Source organism: Saccostrea cucullata, unplaced genomic scaffold (assembly GCF_032062105.1).
Source record: "Saccostrea cucullata isolate Sc308-1 unplaced genomic scaffold, CSIRO_AGI_Scuc_v1 ctg2469, whole genome shotgun sequence".
In the NCBI taxonomy this organism is placed as follows: Eukaryota; Metazoa; Mollusca; class Bivalvia; order Ostreida; family Ostreidae; genus Saccostrea; species Saccostrea cuccullata.
The window spans coordinates 12,501-30,990 of record NW_026935906.1 but is presented as its reverse complement, the minus strand read 5'-3'; the positions used below and the strand labels follow the sequence as shown (position 1 = coordinate 30,990).

General features: G+C 33.2%; 1 protein-coding gene across 1 annotated transcript in view; it reads right to left on the bottom strand.

The window, feature by feature from the left end:
• The window catches only part of LOC134244211 (glutamate receptor ionotropic, NMDA 3A-like), a gene marked incomplete at its 5' end in the record, with an annotated part of 50,060 nt that overhangs the window by 21,415 nt on the left and 10,155 nt on the right, over positions 1-18,490 (bottom strand). Inside the window, one exon of the mRNA XM_062726473.1 lies at positions 5,529-6,118. Coding sequence (XP_062582457.1) covers positions 5,529-6,118 — 590 coding nt within the window. The remainder of the gene's footprint in view (positions 1-5,528; positions 6,119-18,490) is intronic.

Below are 18,490 nucleotides of genomic sequence, written 5' to 3'. Positions count from 1 at the left end.
TGACATACCTACTTGTGGAAGTCCATCACATCTATCTATGTTCTAAATCCCACTCAGTTTGGTTGAAAACCAAGGGAGTTATAGCTGATTAAAGTTTCAGCCAATCAGATTGCAGTGTACGTTCACGCACGTGTATGGATGTGCATGGTGATCATACCTTCTTGTAGAAGTCTATTATATCTATCTATGTTCCAAATCTCATCCTGTTTGGTTGAAAACCAAGGGAGTTATAGCTATTTAAAGTTTCAGCCAATCAGATTGCAGCGCACGTGCATGCGCGTGTTTACATGACAATTGTTATATGGCATATTGTAGTACATCCTGAAGTATGTATATGTTTTAAATTTCATAGCATTTTGTCAAAAAACAGAAAAGATATTGAGATTTTTGTTTCAGCCAATCAGAGTGAAGCGCACGTGCATGCGCGTGAGTTCATGCTAATTTGACAGTGTCACATTATCTACAGTGTTAATATATCTTTATATAATGAGTTTCAAATCATTTCATTAAAAAATGTAAAAGTTATAGCTATATAAAGTATATCAGTCAATTCACTCATTTCACGCGCACGCACGTGCAGGCGTATGCGCGCAAAATGACCTTCGTTCCGCACACCTACACTACACACCTATTAACCCTAAAAAGGTTTTAGCTCAGTTGGGTGAACAGTTTCTGAGAACACTCGCGGACAAAAAAAGTACCGGAGAAGAAATAAGAAAAAAAATAATAATAATAATAAGAAACAGAGTAAAAACAATATGTTCCCCAACTTCGTTTGGGGAACATAATAATAAGAAACAGAGTAAAAACAATATGTTCCCCAACTTCGTTTGGGGAACATAATAATAATAAGAAACAGAGTAAAAACAATATGTTCCCCAACTTCGTTTGGGGAACATAATAATAAGAAACAGAGTAAAAACAATATGTTCCCAAACTTCGTTTGGGGAACATAATAAGACAGAAAATTTCAATTTCTCATTTCTCTACGAGGATTTTTACATCGGGCTCGGCGTTGGTTTTATTCAGAAAGGCAGGAGTGGGTTCAAGGCAACTAGGGGTACCACACCGGTAATTGACCAATCAACATGAACTTAGTCAATTGTAGGTCCATACATTAAGCCGATTTTCCTTTCTTTTGAGAGTTTTTTTAATTTCCTTCCAGGCCAGTTTGACAACTCTGGTACCTGTGCCTAGGAAATTTTATCTACTCTATAAATAAATAAAGTTTTTTGACAGGAACTATTTCTCCAGGGAATAGGAGGCTACTTCCTGGGGTGCTTTTGTGATGTTTATAAAGACATGGAAAACACGTGGATTTGAGGGTAGCCCTGTTTGCATATGCAAATAAATCAGAAAATGTCGTGTACGTACCCTGGTTTTTTGGTGTCAGCTAAGGTGACAGGTATTGTTTAACACCCCCTTATCAATATTTTTTCATGAATTCAAACACGTGAGGTTTTACTGGAAAGAAACGTGTATTGCTTTTTAATATACCGAAACTCGCTATTTCTGGGGATTGTGTAATTCTAAAAAAAATTCAGATAAATTTCAATGGTGAAATAAAAGAAGAATGCTTGGTATTAAAATATTAATTCATATCAGTAGAATTGAATGCTATTAACGACATCTGGAGAAATAGGCTTTAAAAGGTTTATATCATATCTTTGTTCGTCTGCACTTAAATTTCAAACACGACAGAATTTGTAATTTTTGCCGTAAAAATTCATAATTTCTATATACTTTAGAGACTTACCGTAAAACTTTCAGGAAACTTTCTATGAAGTCTTTTCTGCACCTTAAGTGAAATTTTATGTCGATCCCAGGTGTTGATCGAGTTTCAGAGAAATTTTCTACGTTGTTATTGATTTTTTTTTTTTTAAGGAGAAGGGGGGGGGTTGACTTTTTTATTCTAAGCATTTGTTAAAGTGAGTTTGTAAATACATCTACGAACTTGAGCTGGATTGTGACCTTTGGGTCAAGGGGTCAAAGGTCAAGGTCAAAGGTCAAGGTCATCAAAGCATTTCATAAAGAAATATAAAAGTAACGGCCATATCAAGTATACAAGTCATTTGATCATTGCACGCGCGCGAAGGTGCAATGCATGAAAGCTATATCATCGTGACTACACTTTTAATGTGTTTCTATTCTTTGAATTTTGAAACGTTACATAAAAAAAATTACGACTATATCAAGTAAATCGGTCATTTAACGCGTTGCGCGCGCACACGTGAATGCAAGTCCTTGCATTCAAGTTTGATAGTAGCATAATGTAAGAATCCGTCATATCTATTCCTATTCTAAATTTCATCCTGTTTTGTTGAGAATCAAAAAAGTTATAGGCATTTTAAGTTTAAGCCAATCAGATCGCAGCACACGTGCATGGGCGTGGTTTCTTGAAAACTTTTATATATCATAGTTTAGGACGTATTAAGGTATGATTATGTTTTAAAATTCAAAGTATTTTGTCAAAAAACAAGTACGATATTGAGATTTTTGTTTCAGCTAATCAGAGCAAAGCGCACGTGCATGCGCGTGCATGCATGTGCATGATGACCGTAACTTCTTATAGGAGTCTATTGTGTCTGTCTATGTTCTAAATCTCATCGTGGTTGGTTGAAAAACAAGGGAGTTACAGCCATTTGAAGTTTAAGCCAATCAGATTGCAGCGCACGTGCATGCGCATGCTTTCATGACAAATGTTATACATCATGTTGTAGGACATCTTAAAGTATGCTTATATTTTAAATTTCATACCATTTCGTCAAAAAACGGAAAAGATATTGAGATTTTTGTTTCAGCCAATCAGAGCGAAGCGCACGTAAATGCGCGTGAGTTCTTGCTAATTTGACAGTGTCACATTATCTACACTATTAATATATCCTTATATAATGAGTTTCAAAGCATTTCATCGGAAAATGTTAAAGTTATGGCTATATTAAATATATTAGTCATTTCAGTCATTTCACGCGCCCGCACGTGCAGGCGTATGCGCGCAAAATGACCTTCGTTCCGCACACCTACACAACACACCTATTAACCCTAAAAAGGTTTTAGCTCAGTTGGGTGAACAGTTTCTGAGAACACTCGCGGACAAAAAAGTACCGGAGAAGAAATAAGAAGAAAAAAGAATAATAATAATAATAACTAGTGCTAATTGTAACGGGAACCGTTACAGATGTTCCCCAAACGCTCCCCAACTCCCTTCTCGTGCCATATTCCCTGTAAGTTTCATTAAAGAAGGCAAAATCTATGCATTTAAGACGTAAACAACGTTTTCCCAAAAGGATACCAAGCAATGCAGGCGTGCGCATGTGATTGCATGAGCGTAATGACGATATCATGTTGTCTACACTATTTTACTCATTTGCACGTGCACGCACATGCATGATGACCATACCTTCTTGTAGGTGTCCATTATGTCTGTCTACGTTCTTAATCCCATCCTGTTTGGTTGAAAAACAAGGGAGTTATAGCCATTTAAAGTTTAAACCAATCAGATTGCAGCGCACGTGCTTGCGCGTATTTTCATGACAATTATTATATATCATATTGTAGGACATCTTAAAGTATGCCTTTGTTTTAAATTTCAAAGCATTTTGTAAAAAAAACAGAAAAGATATTGAGATTTTTGTTTCAGCCAATCAGAGCAAATCGCACGTGCACGCACGTGCATGCATGTGAATGGTGACCATACCATCCTGTAGGAGTCCTTCATGTCTATCTATGTTCTAAATCCCATGCTGTTTGGTTGAAAACCAAGGGAGTTATACTCATTTAAAGTTTCAGCCAATCAGATTGCAGCGCACGTGCATGCACGTGATTTCATGAAAAATTTTATATATCATATTGTAGTACATCTTAATGCAAGTCTTTGTTATTAATTTCAAAGCATTTCATCATAAAACAAAAAAGATATTAAGATTTCTGTTTCAGCCAATCAGAGCAAAGCGCACGTGCATGCTCGTGAGTTCATGCAAATTTGACCATGTCATCTTATCTACACAACTTATGTATCTTTATATAATGAGTTTCAAAACATTTTATCAAAAAATATAAAAGTTACAACCATATTAAATATATCAGTCATTTTACTCATTGCACGCGCCCGCACGTGCATGCGAATGCGCGCAAAATGACCTTCGTTCGGCACATCTACACAACATGCCTACTAACCCTAAAAAGGTTTTAACTTAGTTTGGTGAACAGTTTCTGAGAACACTTCCGGACAAAAAAGTACCGGAGAAGAAATAAGAAGAAAAAAGAATAATAATAATAACTAGTGCTAATTGTAACGGGAACCGTTACAGATGTTCCCCAAACGCTCCCCAACTCCCTTTTCGTGCCATATTCCTGTAAGTTTCATTAAAATAGGCATAATCTATGAATTTAAGATTTAAACAACATTGCATGACTATATCATCTTGTCTACACTATTTTACTCATTGCACGTGCACGCACGTGCATGATGACCATACCTTCTTGTAGGAGTCCATTATGCCTGTCTATGTTCTTAATCCCATCTTGTTTGGTTGAAAAACAAGGGAGTTATAGCCATTTAAAGTTTAAGCCAATCAGATTGCAGAACACGTGCATGCGCGTGTTTTCATGACAATTATTATATATCACGTTGTACGACTTCTTAAAGTATGCCTATGTTTTAAATTTCAAAGCATTTTGTCAGAAAACAGAAAAGATATTGAGATTTTTGTTTCAGCCAATCAAAGCAAAGCGCACGTGCACGCACGTGCAAGCATGTAAATGTTGACCATACCATCTTGTAGGAGTCCTTTATGTCTTCCTATGTTCTAAATCCCATCATGTTAGGTTGGAAACCAAGGGAGTAATAGTCATTTAAAGTTTCATCCAATCAGATTACAGCGCACGTGCATGCACGTGATTTCACGAAATTTTTTATATATCATATTGTAGGGTATCCTAATGTATGACTATGTTATAAATTTCAAAGCATTTCATCGAAAAACAAAAAAGATATTGAGGTTTTTGTTTCAGCCAATCAGAGCAAAGCGCACGTGCATGCGCGTGAGTTCATGCAAATTTGACCATGTCATCATATCTATACATCTTATATATCCTTATATAATGAGTTTCAAAACATTTCATCAAAAAATATAGAAGTTCCATCCACATTAAATATATCAGTCAATTCACTCATTTCACGCGCACGCACGTGCATGCGTATGCGCGCAAAATGACCTTCGTTCCGCACACCTACACTACACACCTATTAACCCTAAAAAGGTTTTAGCTCAGTTGGGTGAACAGTTTCTGAGAACACTCGCGGACAAAAAAAGTACCGGAGAAGAAATAAGAAAAAAAATAATAATAATAATAAGAAACAGAGTAAAAACAATATGTTCCCAAACTCCGTTTGGGGAACATAATAATAATAATAATAAGAAACAGAGTAAAAACAATATGTTCCCCAACTTCGTTTGGGGAACATAATAATAAGAAACAGAGTAAAAACAATATGTTCCCCAACTTCGTTTGGGGAACATAATTACCTATAAAAACGCTCTCCATTCGTCAGGTCAAAAAGAGATTCGTCAAAACAGGTTTTCCGAAAAGCACTTGGCAAAATACCATCACGACGTGCGCTGTGAATAACGAAATTCAAATACGACACACTGTCTGATATTACGTCATCCAATGACATCACGCCATCCTTTACTATCGCAAGAGTACTAGCGGGGTAAAACTTTAACAATGATGTATCCTGAGTATAAACTTTTTCAGTCAGAAACCATTTTATTATGTTTGATTGGTTTGCGATTTTACACGGTAGTGACGTAAAAAGTAATATTGCCATCTTAGGGTCCACGTGGAGAAGAACAATCATGTCTTCCGTCAGGACTCGGCATATCTGCCTTCGTAGCTCCTCGGGAGTAGCCTTTCTGCTGACGACGAGTAAGGATACATGCCACAGCTCTGTCTGGTTTTGGAAAATCACTTCGCCGAAGAATCCGTCATTTAGTGATTGATCTTCTGTAATTATCAGAAACCTATACCAAAAATTGGCCCGGAAGAAAGTTAGCACCGCTCTAGCTGTCTCCTCGTGTGAGTGACCGAGAATCAATAAGAGATCTTGTCGTGTCTACAAAGAGATACAATTATTAGAAAATTTGAAGTAACTATAAACTATTCAAAAACGTGTAATGTATGACATAGAAATTTTGGCAAAAGAATCATTTGCACCTGATAAACCTGAAAGTTAAGATAAGTTCTTGGTACAATATCACAAAAAAAATATAGTCTGAATGCTAATTCTAAAAGATTTTTGCATTGGACCTTTGTGGTGTCGGCAACTTAACTACTGGATGAGGAAAACTTGTTTTCCCTTTTTTCATTCCTTAGTTGCCTCTGCAAAATTTGTTTATTGTGTTCCTTATTCAAATTTTTAAAAGTAGTTCATGGTTTGAAATAATCCCTGATTTGATAATACGTAAAGAATCCCTAAAGTTTAGTTTATGTGCAAAGTCCTTAGATTTCATCATATACTGTACTGAGGACAAGCCGTGTGAAATTTGAATAAAAATCCTGTTTGAACTAGCAACATCCTGTCCTCGAAATATTTTTATGCAATATCTATAAAAAAAAAAGATGATAAATGATTACTTGTACGTTATTTTATAAGTCCAATTCGAAAATCCTTCACTCATATGGAGACCTCGCCATACATTTTGTACCGGTGAAGGGCTTCAGATTTTTACTCAGCATTTAGAGCTATTGTGCAGTGAGGGATCTTTATCTTGTCATTACCTGTCGGCTTCAACCGAAGGACCCGCAACTTTCACTTCAAAGTACCGAGCGCTAAGCGAAGGAACACTCAGTTGTCTACTTTTTAAATCGACTTGGTCAATCAAAACAGGACCTCCTGATCACAGTGAGGGTTCTTCCGACTGAGCTACCGCCACGATAGAAATTAAAAGAAGAAAATTTGGATGGATAATTATCAGAAAGTGCACTTTCTTTAGCTGTATTCCATCGTCAAAGACCATTCGCTCATGAGATTATATCTCACGGTCTATAAGTATTAAAATGGAGCTTGAAATTTAAAAGTTTGTTTCAATTTTCTTGATTTGATCTAACCTGTAATAAATAATTATTTTCTTTTATTCGTTTAAAAGTTCATAAATACTCTAATAACTGTGAAAAAGAACATAGTAGGAAACACAGTTCCTTCCTATTTACCAGTTATTCAAATTGTTCTATAGATTTTTTTTTAATTAATTTTCGAGATACTTCATGAAAATGATTCAATTAAAATAGTCTGTTATAGCAAAAATATAAGGATAAACAGATTAATTAGATAAAGTTGAAGGCAATATTAATGTTACAAACTGATGATTATCAGAACATAAAGAATGACAACCTTAATCACGTGATCAGACCAAGAGTGAGTTTATTTTGTTTTCACTTTGGCTTCAAGTGGCCAGTGGTGTTGGTTAGGATGAAGATTTACTATAAGACTGCAAGGAGCATTGAAAGCATCGATCTTTTTGGATTCCGTCTATCAATTATACGGAGATTTTGATATCGTTAAGGGCAGCTACCGGTCTTTGAAATGGAAGAAAAAGAATCCAAGGAGACAAAAAGATGCATAGCTATTTGGAACAAAATAAAGAGCAATAAAACCAGGAAGAATGAAGACAATCTAGTTCACACAGACGCTCTTCATTAAATCTAGTCCAGAAACGAATCGAGGATCAAGATGAACAACGTTAACGATGTAAGATGTTTGATTTTAGATTTCATTACGCCATCAAAGAATTCCAAAACCAACCAATCAATTTTGTAAATTAGAGCAAAAGGCATTTGGGTAATCTCTTTATCTGAGAAAACAGAGCAATGTTTTACAATAAAATCGTTTCATTTATAACATATTTGAATCCAACAATGTAAACTTTACAATTTTCAATTGAAGAACTGTTCAAGAAGCCGTAAAGAAACAAGACTCATTGAGGACTATTGCTTGTGGTGAAATTCTTCAAAGCATTTGTTACATCTTTAGCCCAAATATATTTCTTCAGAAATTCAGTTATTATGTGCTTGGAATAATAGAATATTCGAGAAGTGGTGTAAATCAGATGAGGATACTTAAAAATTCCAGTGAACTTTTGGAAAAATCGAAATCACAAGATCGTACCAAGATAAACGGTATGAAAAACATACGGCTAATCATCTTTTTTACACAACCATTCCCCGCGATAAATTAGAATCCAAGCTTTTTTATTTCAATAACAACTGCTTTTTCAATCAAAATGGAATTCTTAATTTGACTAATCCTGTCATTGCAATTGGCCATTTGCAAAATTATTTTGTCCAAAAACATTCTGATTTTACACACAAGTACTCTGAAGTTGACATGAAAAAAGATGCTTGAGTTTCTGATTGACAATATGGTTTTTGCAGACCAGGGTCTTCCAACAATCTATTGGAATTCCCATGGGTACCAATTGCGCCCTCTTATGAGCAGACCTGTTCTTGTATTCATATGAAGCAGAATTCGTCTAAAATCTTATTCGTGAAAGGAAAAAAAACACTTGTTGTGGCCTTCAACTCAACATTTAGATAAATCGACGGCGTATTGTCAATTAATAATTATCTTTATTTCAAAATTAATTAAGGTCTTCCGTTTCCAACGGAAGACCTTCTACTGATTCTGTAGGTAGATTATTATTCTTTTTTCTTCTACTTCCTAGACCGCAACTTTGAGGCCTCATATCTCACTCATTTCTCAACGGATTTCGCTCAAATTTTCAGAGGTTATAGACGTTAATAAACTCTATCAGAATGCTGTCTAAAATTTCAAAAAGTCACTTCCGGTTTTGAGTTATTTCCCTTTAAACGAAAATTTATATGCTTTCGTTTCCAGACAAAGGCTCAGAGACGGCTAAAGCTGGAGCAGAAATTCTACTGATTTAAGATAATAGAGGGATTGAAGTTGTGCACATTGGTTTTTGTTTTTCGATTTCTTTATTCAAAATGGCGCTATATAGGGGTCAAAAATTAGAACGCTTAAAAGAACCAAAAATTACTCATATTTTGCTTTTTATCTTTTAAACTAAAAATAATTTGTTAAAATATATAGAACATAATTTGTGCAGAATTAGAAGATCTTTCAAAAGATATGTCGGAAAATGGGCTGGCCCCTAAAATAAAGGGTCTAGAGGGGCCGAAAGTTTTTCCTTTATGTCTCAAAAAGTAATGAGAATTTGTTATACGCTAAAGAAGCAAAGTTCTTCGAAATGTCAAGCTTAATCTATTCAAGTCGACAAAATACGTCCGGCGTCGTCACTTCCGGCCAAACCGGAAGTAGTCGGGAAACGCGTATTTTTGCCGTTCTTGACAAGTTTTTGCGTAACATCTGTCACTGGGAGCATAAAATTTAATTTTACGTCCGTCGTCGTCACATCCGGTCAAACCGGAAGTAGGAAAAATGGCTTATTTTTGCATTAGTTAACATAGATTTGGAGGATTTAAACAGTTTTTGGTTGTATTTAGTTATTTTTTTTTAAAATGAAAGTTACTTCCGGTCAAACAGGACGGAAGACCTACTCGTTGCTTTGCAACGAGCTTTGCTCTAGTGTTTTTTTCCATTCTTATGTCGATACGATATATCCCAGTGAGTTTGAGATAAAAGATTTCACAGAGTCTGACATATCTGTTTCATATTTGGATATTTTGCTTGAAAAAGACGTCAATTGTAATCTAACAACCAAGCTCTATGATAAATGTGATGACTTTAACTTTTCTATCGTCAACTTCCCTTACGTATCCAGCAATATACCTTGATCACCTGTATACGGGGTTTATACATCTCAGTTGATTCGATACGCAAGAGCATGCTCTACGTATGTTCAATTTCCAAAACGAGGTTAATTATTAACAAACATGTTGATGAAACAAGAATATCAGCAGCCTCGTTTAATGTCATCATTTCGTTAGTTCTATGATTGATACAATAACCTTGTAAGCAAATACATGTACAATTTATCATTGAGTCAAATGCTGACTGATGTTTTTCAAACTAATTGTTACTAATTTGTATGCCATTATTTACACATTAAATTGACGATGGATTTTTTTTTCGTTATTTCCAAATCATGAAAAAGAGCACACGTCGGGTGTGACTGGTCGGCAGGGAATCCTCTGGACACTCCTCCATGGCACCTGATCCAATCTCTGATGTTCTAGAGGTCCGTATTTGCCCTGCCCCTATTTTGTATTGTTTTATGTACGTTGGAGCTTAAATACTGTTCGTCATCTCCATATATATCATCTAAATATAAAGAGTAAAGAAATTAACCTAAGAGTTACAAGTGCAAAAAGGTCAAGTTTACTGCCCCGATCAGACCATTCAGTGATTGAACTTAGCATTACATTAAGTAAATTTGAAAGAGGAAAGGGGTTCTGGAAATTTAATAACTCATTGCTTAATGATCCTGTGTATGTTGATAAAGTCAAAGAAACAATAAATACGGTTAAACAGAAATATGCTGCTCTCCCATATAAGCCTTCAGAAATTAAGAATATATCAGATGAAAATTTATGCTTGACTATAGATGATCAATTATTTTTTGAACAACTGTTATTAGAAATAAGGGGAGTAACAATTGCCTTATCATCTAGAAAAAAGAAGCTTACAGAAAATAAAAGAAAATCTCTCGAGGAAGAAATAATTAAACTAGAAAGTGATCTTAATGATAGTAGTGATTCTCCAGACACTTTTGAAAAATTAAAACAAGCTCAAACCAAACTCGAAGAAATTAGAAAAGAATATATTAAAGGACTATTTGCTAGAACCAAGCTTAAATGGATAGAATATGGAGAGAAACCTACTAAATATTTTCTTAGTCTAGAGAAAAGAAATTATATAAATAAAACTGTAAATAAGCTTCTCACAGATAATGGTATTGTCACTGGACAGTCGGATATCCTATCCGAAATTGAAAGATTTTATAAGGCATTATACTCATGTGTGGACAATAAGTTACACGATGTGGAATTGGAAAGCATTATTAATACTGAACATATTAATGTATTGGATAAAAACACCGCTACAGAACTTGAAGGTTTGATATCGAAAGAGGAAGCCCTTACAGCACTTAAAAATATGAAAAACAATAAAAGTCCTGGAAGTGACGGGTTTACTGTTGAATTCTTCAAATTTTTTTGGAAAGATTTGGGAACTTTTCTAGTCAGATCTCTTAATTATGGATTTATATCAGGGGAATTATCTTTGACCCAGAAGCAGGGTATTATTTCTATTCTCCCTAAGGGGGATAAGCCAAGAGAGTACCTTAAAAATTGGCGGCCTATTTCGTTACTAAATGTATCATATAAAATTGCCTCCTCATGTATTGCTAATAGAATAAAAAAGGTCTTGGACTTCTTAATTCATGACAATCAAAAGGGCTTTCTTCAGGGTAGATTTATAGGAGAAAATACTCGAGTTATTTATGATACAATCCATAATACTCTTGAAAAACAGATCCCAGGTATCTTATTACTTATTGATTTCGAAAAGGCATTTGATTCAATTTCATGGCGATTTATGTATAGGACCCTAAAGTTGTTTAATTTTGGCCCTGATATAATAAAATGGGTATCAGTTTTATACAACAAAGCTAGACTGTGTGTTTTACAAAATGGTATTTTTTCTAATTTCTTTTTAATTGGACGAGGTTGTCGCCAAGGAGATCCTGTATCCCCTTATTTATTTAATCTCTGTGTTGAAATTATGGGTATAATGATTAGACAAAACAAAAATATTAAAGGAATAAATATAGGAAAGGAAAAAGTTTGTTTACTCCAATATACGGATGATACAGTACTGTTCTTAGATGGCTCAGAAAAAAGTCTAAAAAGTGCACTTGACCTTCTTTTTCAATTTTCAAAATTTTACGGTTTAAAGCCTAATATTAGTAAAACTAAAGCTATCTGGATTGGCTCAAAACTTGGTTCAAATGAAACACTGTGTGATAATACAGATCTAAGTTGGACTAATCAACCATTTACAATATTGGGTATCACTTACACTGCAAATCTTAAAGAAATGGAACAACTGAACTTTGATAGCAAATTAGTTGGGATTCAAAAAGAAATAACACAGTGGTCTAAAAGACATATTACCCCATTAGGCAAAATAACAGTTGTTAAAAGTGTTTTACTGTCCAAACTTACTCACTTGTTCAGTGTTTTGCCTACACCAAGCGTACAGTGGATTAAAAAATTAGAAAAATTACTTTTTAAATTTATTTGGGGCAATAAACCTGATAAGATTAGCCGAAAAACATTACAGTCAGAGTTTAAAAAAGGTGGATGCAGAATGACTAATGTTGAAATTTTTATAAAATCTCTTAAACTTACTTGGTTTCGGAGAATACTTTCTACTAACGCAACACAGTGGGCAGTATTATTTACAGAAATTACTGGTTGTAATGTCACACAGATGTGTCAGTTTGGGTCAGAATACATTAGACAAAAAGTAAAGTTAATTTCCAATCCTTTTTGGAGAGAAACACTCTCATATTTTACAGAATTTATTAATATTTGTACATCTGCAATACAGTATAACACACTATTGGAACCATTATGGTACAATGAAAAAATAAAAATACAAAACCAAAGTGTTTTTTATAAATCTTTATATAGAGAAGGATTCTATATAGTTTCTGACTTGCTCATTAGCCAGGGTACTTTTATTTCTTATGATAAATTAAAAGATTATTCTAATGTAAAAATGCCCTTTACCATATATGAAGGTCTTAAGCATGCTATTTTATGTGCAATGCCAGAAGTAAAAAATCTGGATCCTTCTTTAGTAACAAGACCAGTCCAGCTTGAGTTTATAACAATTTTGTGTAAAGATAAAAAAGGTTCTAGAAGAATATACGATTTGTTTATGTCCCAAGGACAACATAAACCTTCGTGTGAAAAGAAATGGACAAATGATTTATCACTACAAGATGACTTTAATTGGAATCAAGTTTATATTAATCTTAAAAATCTAACAAAAGATACAACATTGTTTTGGTTTGTTTCAATATAGAATTTTACATAGAATACTTGGTGTGAAAAGATATTTGTTTTTTTCAAAAATTATTGATAATCAAAAGTGTGCACTGTGCTCACAGGAACCTGAGACATTAAAACACTTATTTTTTGAATGTGATTTTGTCAAGATAATCTGGTCATCCTTAGAAGATTGGATTTGTTTAAAATCTGGTAGAACATTGCAATTTAATATACAAAATGTAATCCTCTGTACTGCAGACATTGATGTGGGTTTGAATTTTCTTATTGTATTAGTAAAGAAATATATCTTTCAAACATCAAGAAAAAAGTGTACCATTTTATTTAATGATTTATTATTGTACTTGAGTAATTATTTTGTTATAGAAAAAAAAGTATATGATGTTGAACAATTTGAAAAAAGATGGTCTAATTGGAAATGTCTTTTTCAAAGTAATGACTAAGCATTGGAGTTTTATACTATTGTTATATATTGACTGATATTTATTTAATGACTAAGCATTGGAGTTTTATACTGTTGTTATACCGACTGATATTTATTTCACCCCCCTTCCACATGTAATATTGTGTGAGTCTCACTCTGTATGTAAGTGTGTGTACGTCTGTATGTGAGTGTGTCATTAACTACATTTAAATGTTTGCTTCTGAACATATATGTAATGTGTTGTTTCTGTAAATAAAAAAAAAAAAAAAAAAAAAAAAAAAAAAAAAAAAAGTTTACTGCCCCGTCAGCACACTGACCCCCAATTTTCTGGCGATTTTTAATCAAGCTATACATGCTTTATGACTACATATCTTAGATGTACTTCTAAAAGATTTTTAAGGATAAATAACACAAACTTTTTTCTTCAAAATTTCAGATATCTTTGCGAAATTAGTTGCTTTTCTCACATTAGAAGTGATATTTGTTTATTTAAACAACTTCATGTTTGGCCAAGCCAAGTCTTACAGTTCAGCGTTTTGTTGTTGTTTTTTTCAAAGTTTATAAAATGTATTCAGTTTTTTTGCTTCAAAGTTTCTGTGGATATTTCCGTAATTTAATATTTCACTCAACTAAAATTTATGAATTACATTTCCATTGAAAGAAATATTGAAAAAATACTAGTGTAACTCATCTTTGTGACAGAAAAGAAAATTTGTTTGAGGTATGTATCCATAATGTAAATATTTTCAAGAATAAGCAAATTGAAATATTTTATTATTTTTGGGTTTTGTGTTTCCCGGGGTGAAATGATCATCTTAGATTTGTTTAAAAAAAAAAAGATGTGTTTGTGAAACACTGATGTCTCCGTGTGACAGGTTTTTGGCGAAGGTTGAAGTTTCTCAAATGCAAGTCAAACTCCAAGGTCAAAGGATAAAAATTTGTTACCTAACGAAAGGACTTGTCTCAAGGAAAATACTGTGAATGTAGAAGCCCAAGCATTAATCATCAAAAAGTTGTTGCCAAGGTTTTTTGAATGTTGGTCAAACTCCAATGTCAAGGTCAAAGGATCAAAGTTAAAGGTACCAAAAGAAAGGTCTTTTCATAAGAAATGCACCTGTGAAATAAAAAGGCCCAAGTAAAAACTGTTCAAAAGTTATGACCAAAATTAAAGTTTTTCAGAAGAAGGTCAAACTCCAAGGTCAATGTTAAAAGGTCAATATTGTTGGTATTCGAAGGATGGCCTTGTAACATATAATGCACGTATGAAATATGAAGGATCCAGTATTAACTGCTCAAAAATTATTATTATTCTTTTATTATCAAGGATACATGTAAATATGAAATCTTTTAATACTGTAAATTAGAAAATAAAAGTTACAATTCATTCCAGCTTTATATTTCAAATATCAATTTCAACTTTAAAACAATTATTAAGTCAAAAGGAAGTAATCAAATTCAATGTCTGTCAGTTTCAGCTAAGGCATAAGTCATAGATAAGTGTTATAAAGAAAGGTGCACCTCATCAACGATGAAGTATGTTGACAATGATGTAAGGGTCATTTTACAGGAATTCGTGAAACGGTTAAATAGGAAGGTGTGACTATCATAATATAATATATAGTACAAAAACTAAAACACTAGTCCGGTGTCAAAGTGAATAATAACCTCAAAAATTAATAAGTCTGTGTCGTGAACGATATATTCTGTCTTCGTCTCCTTAGACGACCGTTATGGGTCATTTTCAAAAAATGTCCAAATTCCTGTTATACAAGCTTTTTTGAAAATTTTGCAATAAAAATCAAATTTCTTTTACCCGATGAATTTAACAACAATGTATAAGTGTAGAAAAAAATTAAGTGCGATTAAAAATTGACTTGAACACTGAAAAAAGTCCTTCAACCTGAGTAAAATTAAAGAGAATTGCTTGTGATTTCGCCGGATGTTTGACTTCAACTCTGATTATTGATGTAGTAAATATAATTAAGCAGTGTAAAATGACCTTTATTGTATTGTACATGTTTAATACTGTCTAAATGCATGCTAAAATGTGATTGAAAAAGAGTAAGAATATGATTTTTTTAATGGTAAGTGTGTGTTATTTTTGCCGTGTCCTTGGAGTAACCAGGACATAAAAGTTATCTGTAACAGTTATCCTTCCTAAAGAAACTCTTCACTATCAGCCTCCCTCATTTGGTCTTGTTCCCGCCAAAATATCATGAGACACTTTACACAGATCTTTTATACCATAGGCACAATATGTGGTTGAAGGCACGTTTGATTGCAATAGTAATTTATTTTTGAGTCCTAGGAGTTACTTCGATATTGTGATGATAAATTAATTTGCCATTTCTTTGATGCATTGAGCAAGTTTATAACAAAATACCTATCATCTAGGAGCTGTGCTTTATGTTCATAAGTCAGTTATTGCTTTTATACTTCCAATTATTTATATAATAATTCCCTGGTGTTACTGTCCATTTTGTTACTGCATGAAAAGTTACTCTAAGGATGTATCTAGTTACTCCATGGACAATTTACATAGAAAATAATTAAAAAGAATGAAAGTTGGAGTCATATGTTTTATTTTCCTCCCTTATTTAAAACTATCCAGTAACTAATTTTGTTTTAAAATGCCAAATTATTTACTAAATGTTTTTACCATTTGAAAATCATATGATTTTGCAGTCTTGGTTATGCAAAGGACAGAATTGGGTAACTCCGCGGACCAATTGAAAAAAAACCCCTTTAAAGTGCCAATTTTAATACAATATTTGTGTAAGGTTTATTACAATATAAAGTAACAGAAATATTTTTATCAAATTGGCATTTATTTTTCATATTATGTTTCCATGAGCTATAAATCAATTCAATAAATAATTTGAGTAACACAAAGGACAATGTTTGGTAACACAATGGATGTAAAAACGATTAAATATTTATGTTATTACTATAATCTTGCATGTTCTTTTGTTTCTGTAGGAAAATATACAACTTTTATTCCTTTTGAATAAATTGAAATATCAAAATTCATTATGTAATGCAATCATATCCCCTTTTATGCTCTTTAAAGTAACGTATGGTAACACCATAGACAAATTCAGTTACTCAAGGGACACAGCAAGGATTAAAGACAGTAAAATGAAACAAGCGTATGGCATATGGAGTGGTAATTGTGTTCATTGTATTGCAGAAAACAAATGTGGTGGGATATTGCAATTCAAGTAACAATAAATAATGAAGTGCTAAAAATATATGATGGTTAAAAATGGTAACACAAAGGAAGTTTTAGGTAACACAAGGGAGTGTGAAATAAGGCAGAATATGATTTGTTTTCTTTAGTCTGAGGATTCTAGTTAATATGTTCTCTTGATGAAGATGATGTAAACAAGACACATTAAAAAGTTGCAATGAAGCCAATAGAATCCAAGACGTAAAAAATAGACTTATATCATTGAATTGAAAATACCTTTAAAGTTATATCAGATACGGAACATTTCTTTGCAAATGCATTTAAAGTCCTTTAATCATGTAAACCCTTAGATGAAAAAGTCACAAATTGTTCATAACTGTTCTAAAAGGATTTCAAAAGATTTTTATAAGGAGACAATGTACCAGTCATTACCCTAGAATACAGTTTTGCAGCATTTAGTTGAGGATGTTCTTCAGATTTGTCCAACTGAAATCCCTCATGACTGTGTTCTACATCCTGTAAAAGTTGGTGCTGAAAGAAGTTTTTAACCTTGGATGTACATAAGCTTTTGGAAAGTGGTGGTGAAGATTATATAGTCGAGGCAGCATTGGACAACAACAAGGCCAGATATGGTGGCAGACCACTACATTTCAAGCCACTTTGTTGGATTGTTACCCTGAAGAACTGTCAATGAAAGTTTGGCAAACGATCAGTGGATACAAGAGCAAAAAGGGCAGAAAAATATCAATGAAAAAAATGAAAAAGAGTACAGATTAAAAAAAGTCGAGAGTTCCTGGTAGGAAATCCGACTAAAGAAATTGAAAAGACTGACACCCTGGAAGAGAAAGAAATGGAGTCAATAATGAACATCAGACTACAGATGAAGAGAAATTAGATCCTTTGGGAGAGAGACTGGATAAAGATACAGAAAAAATGAACTTAAATGTTTGCACGGGATTAGACAGAACCTAAAACCATGTTCCTTTTTAACAGGCCAAAAACTGTAAAAAAAAAAAATAATAAAAGCTGGTATAGCATTGCTAATGTTTTAATAATATTGTCACCATCATATCTTGTAGATGTGTATTATGTAGAGAGCTCATTGTGGAAAGAGGCTAGCTGTAGATAAATGACATGAAAATGTAAAATCCATAAAAAGATTAATGCATTCTATATATTTGAAATCTGGTAATTTACAAATACATGTACATGTTCTAGTTTCACAATTATTTCTTCATTAAAAATTAGTTCTAGCTGATCTAAGACTCATCTATGTAAACCTTTGACTCTTTTAAAGGTGTCCTTTGTGTTATTTTTTGTCATTGGTGTTACAGCTTCTGCTTGGATATGTAAATACACTAACAAGTACTGATCAATGATTCAAAGTCATGTGATAGTAATTATTTATTATTCGGGCATAACAATTTGATTTCATTTTCCTACTGTCATATATCTTATGATTGGATAGTTATGTCTATGTCGTTACTGTTTTATCCTTGGTGTTACTAGTCAGACTCAAAATATATAATGAAAGAAATCCCCCGCCAATTTTTTATGTTAAAACCATATACTCTTATATCCACCTCTAGGGTAATTTCATTACTATCCTTTTCAGAAGGAAGGAGAACAACTTTATTATTTCTTTCTAAGTATTACACAAAATATCCTTAGTGTAACCTTTATGTCCTTTGTGTTATGCAAATATCCTTGGTGTTACCAACACATTTTTCCTATATTTATGTTCTAAATCTTTATACAATTTTATCGAAACTTGCAACACAATACTGTCGTTTTCTAATACTAAGTTTATTTGC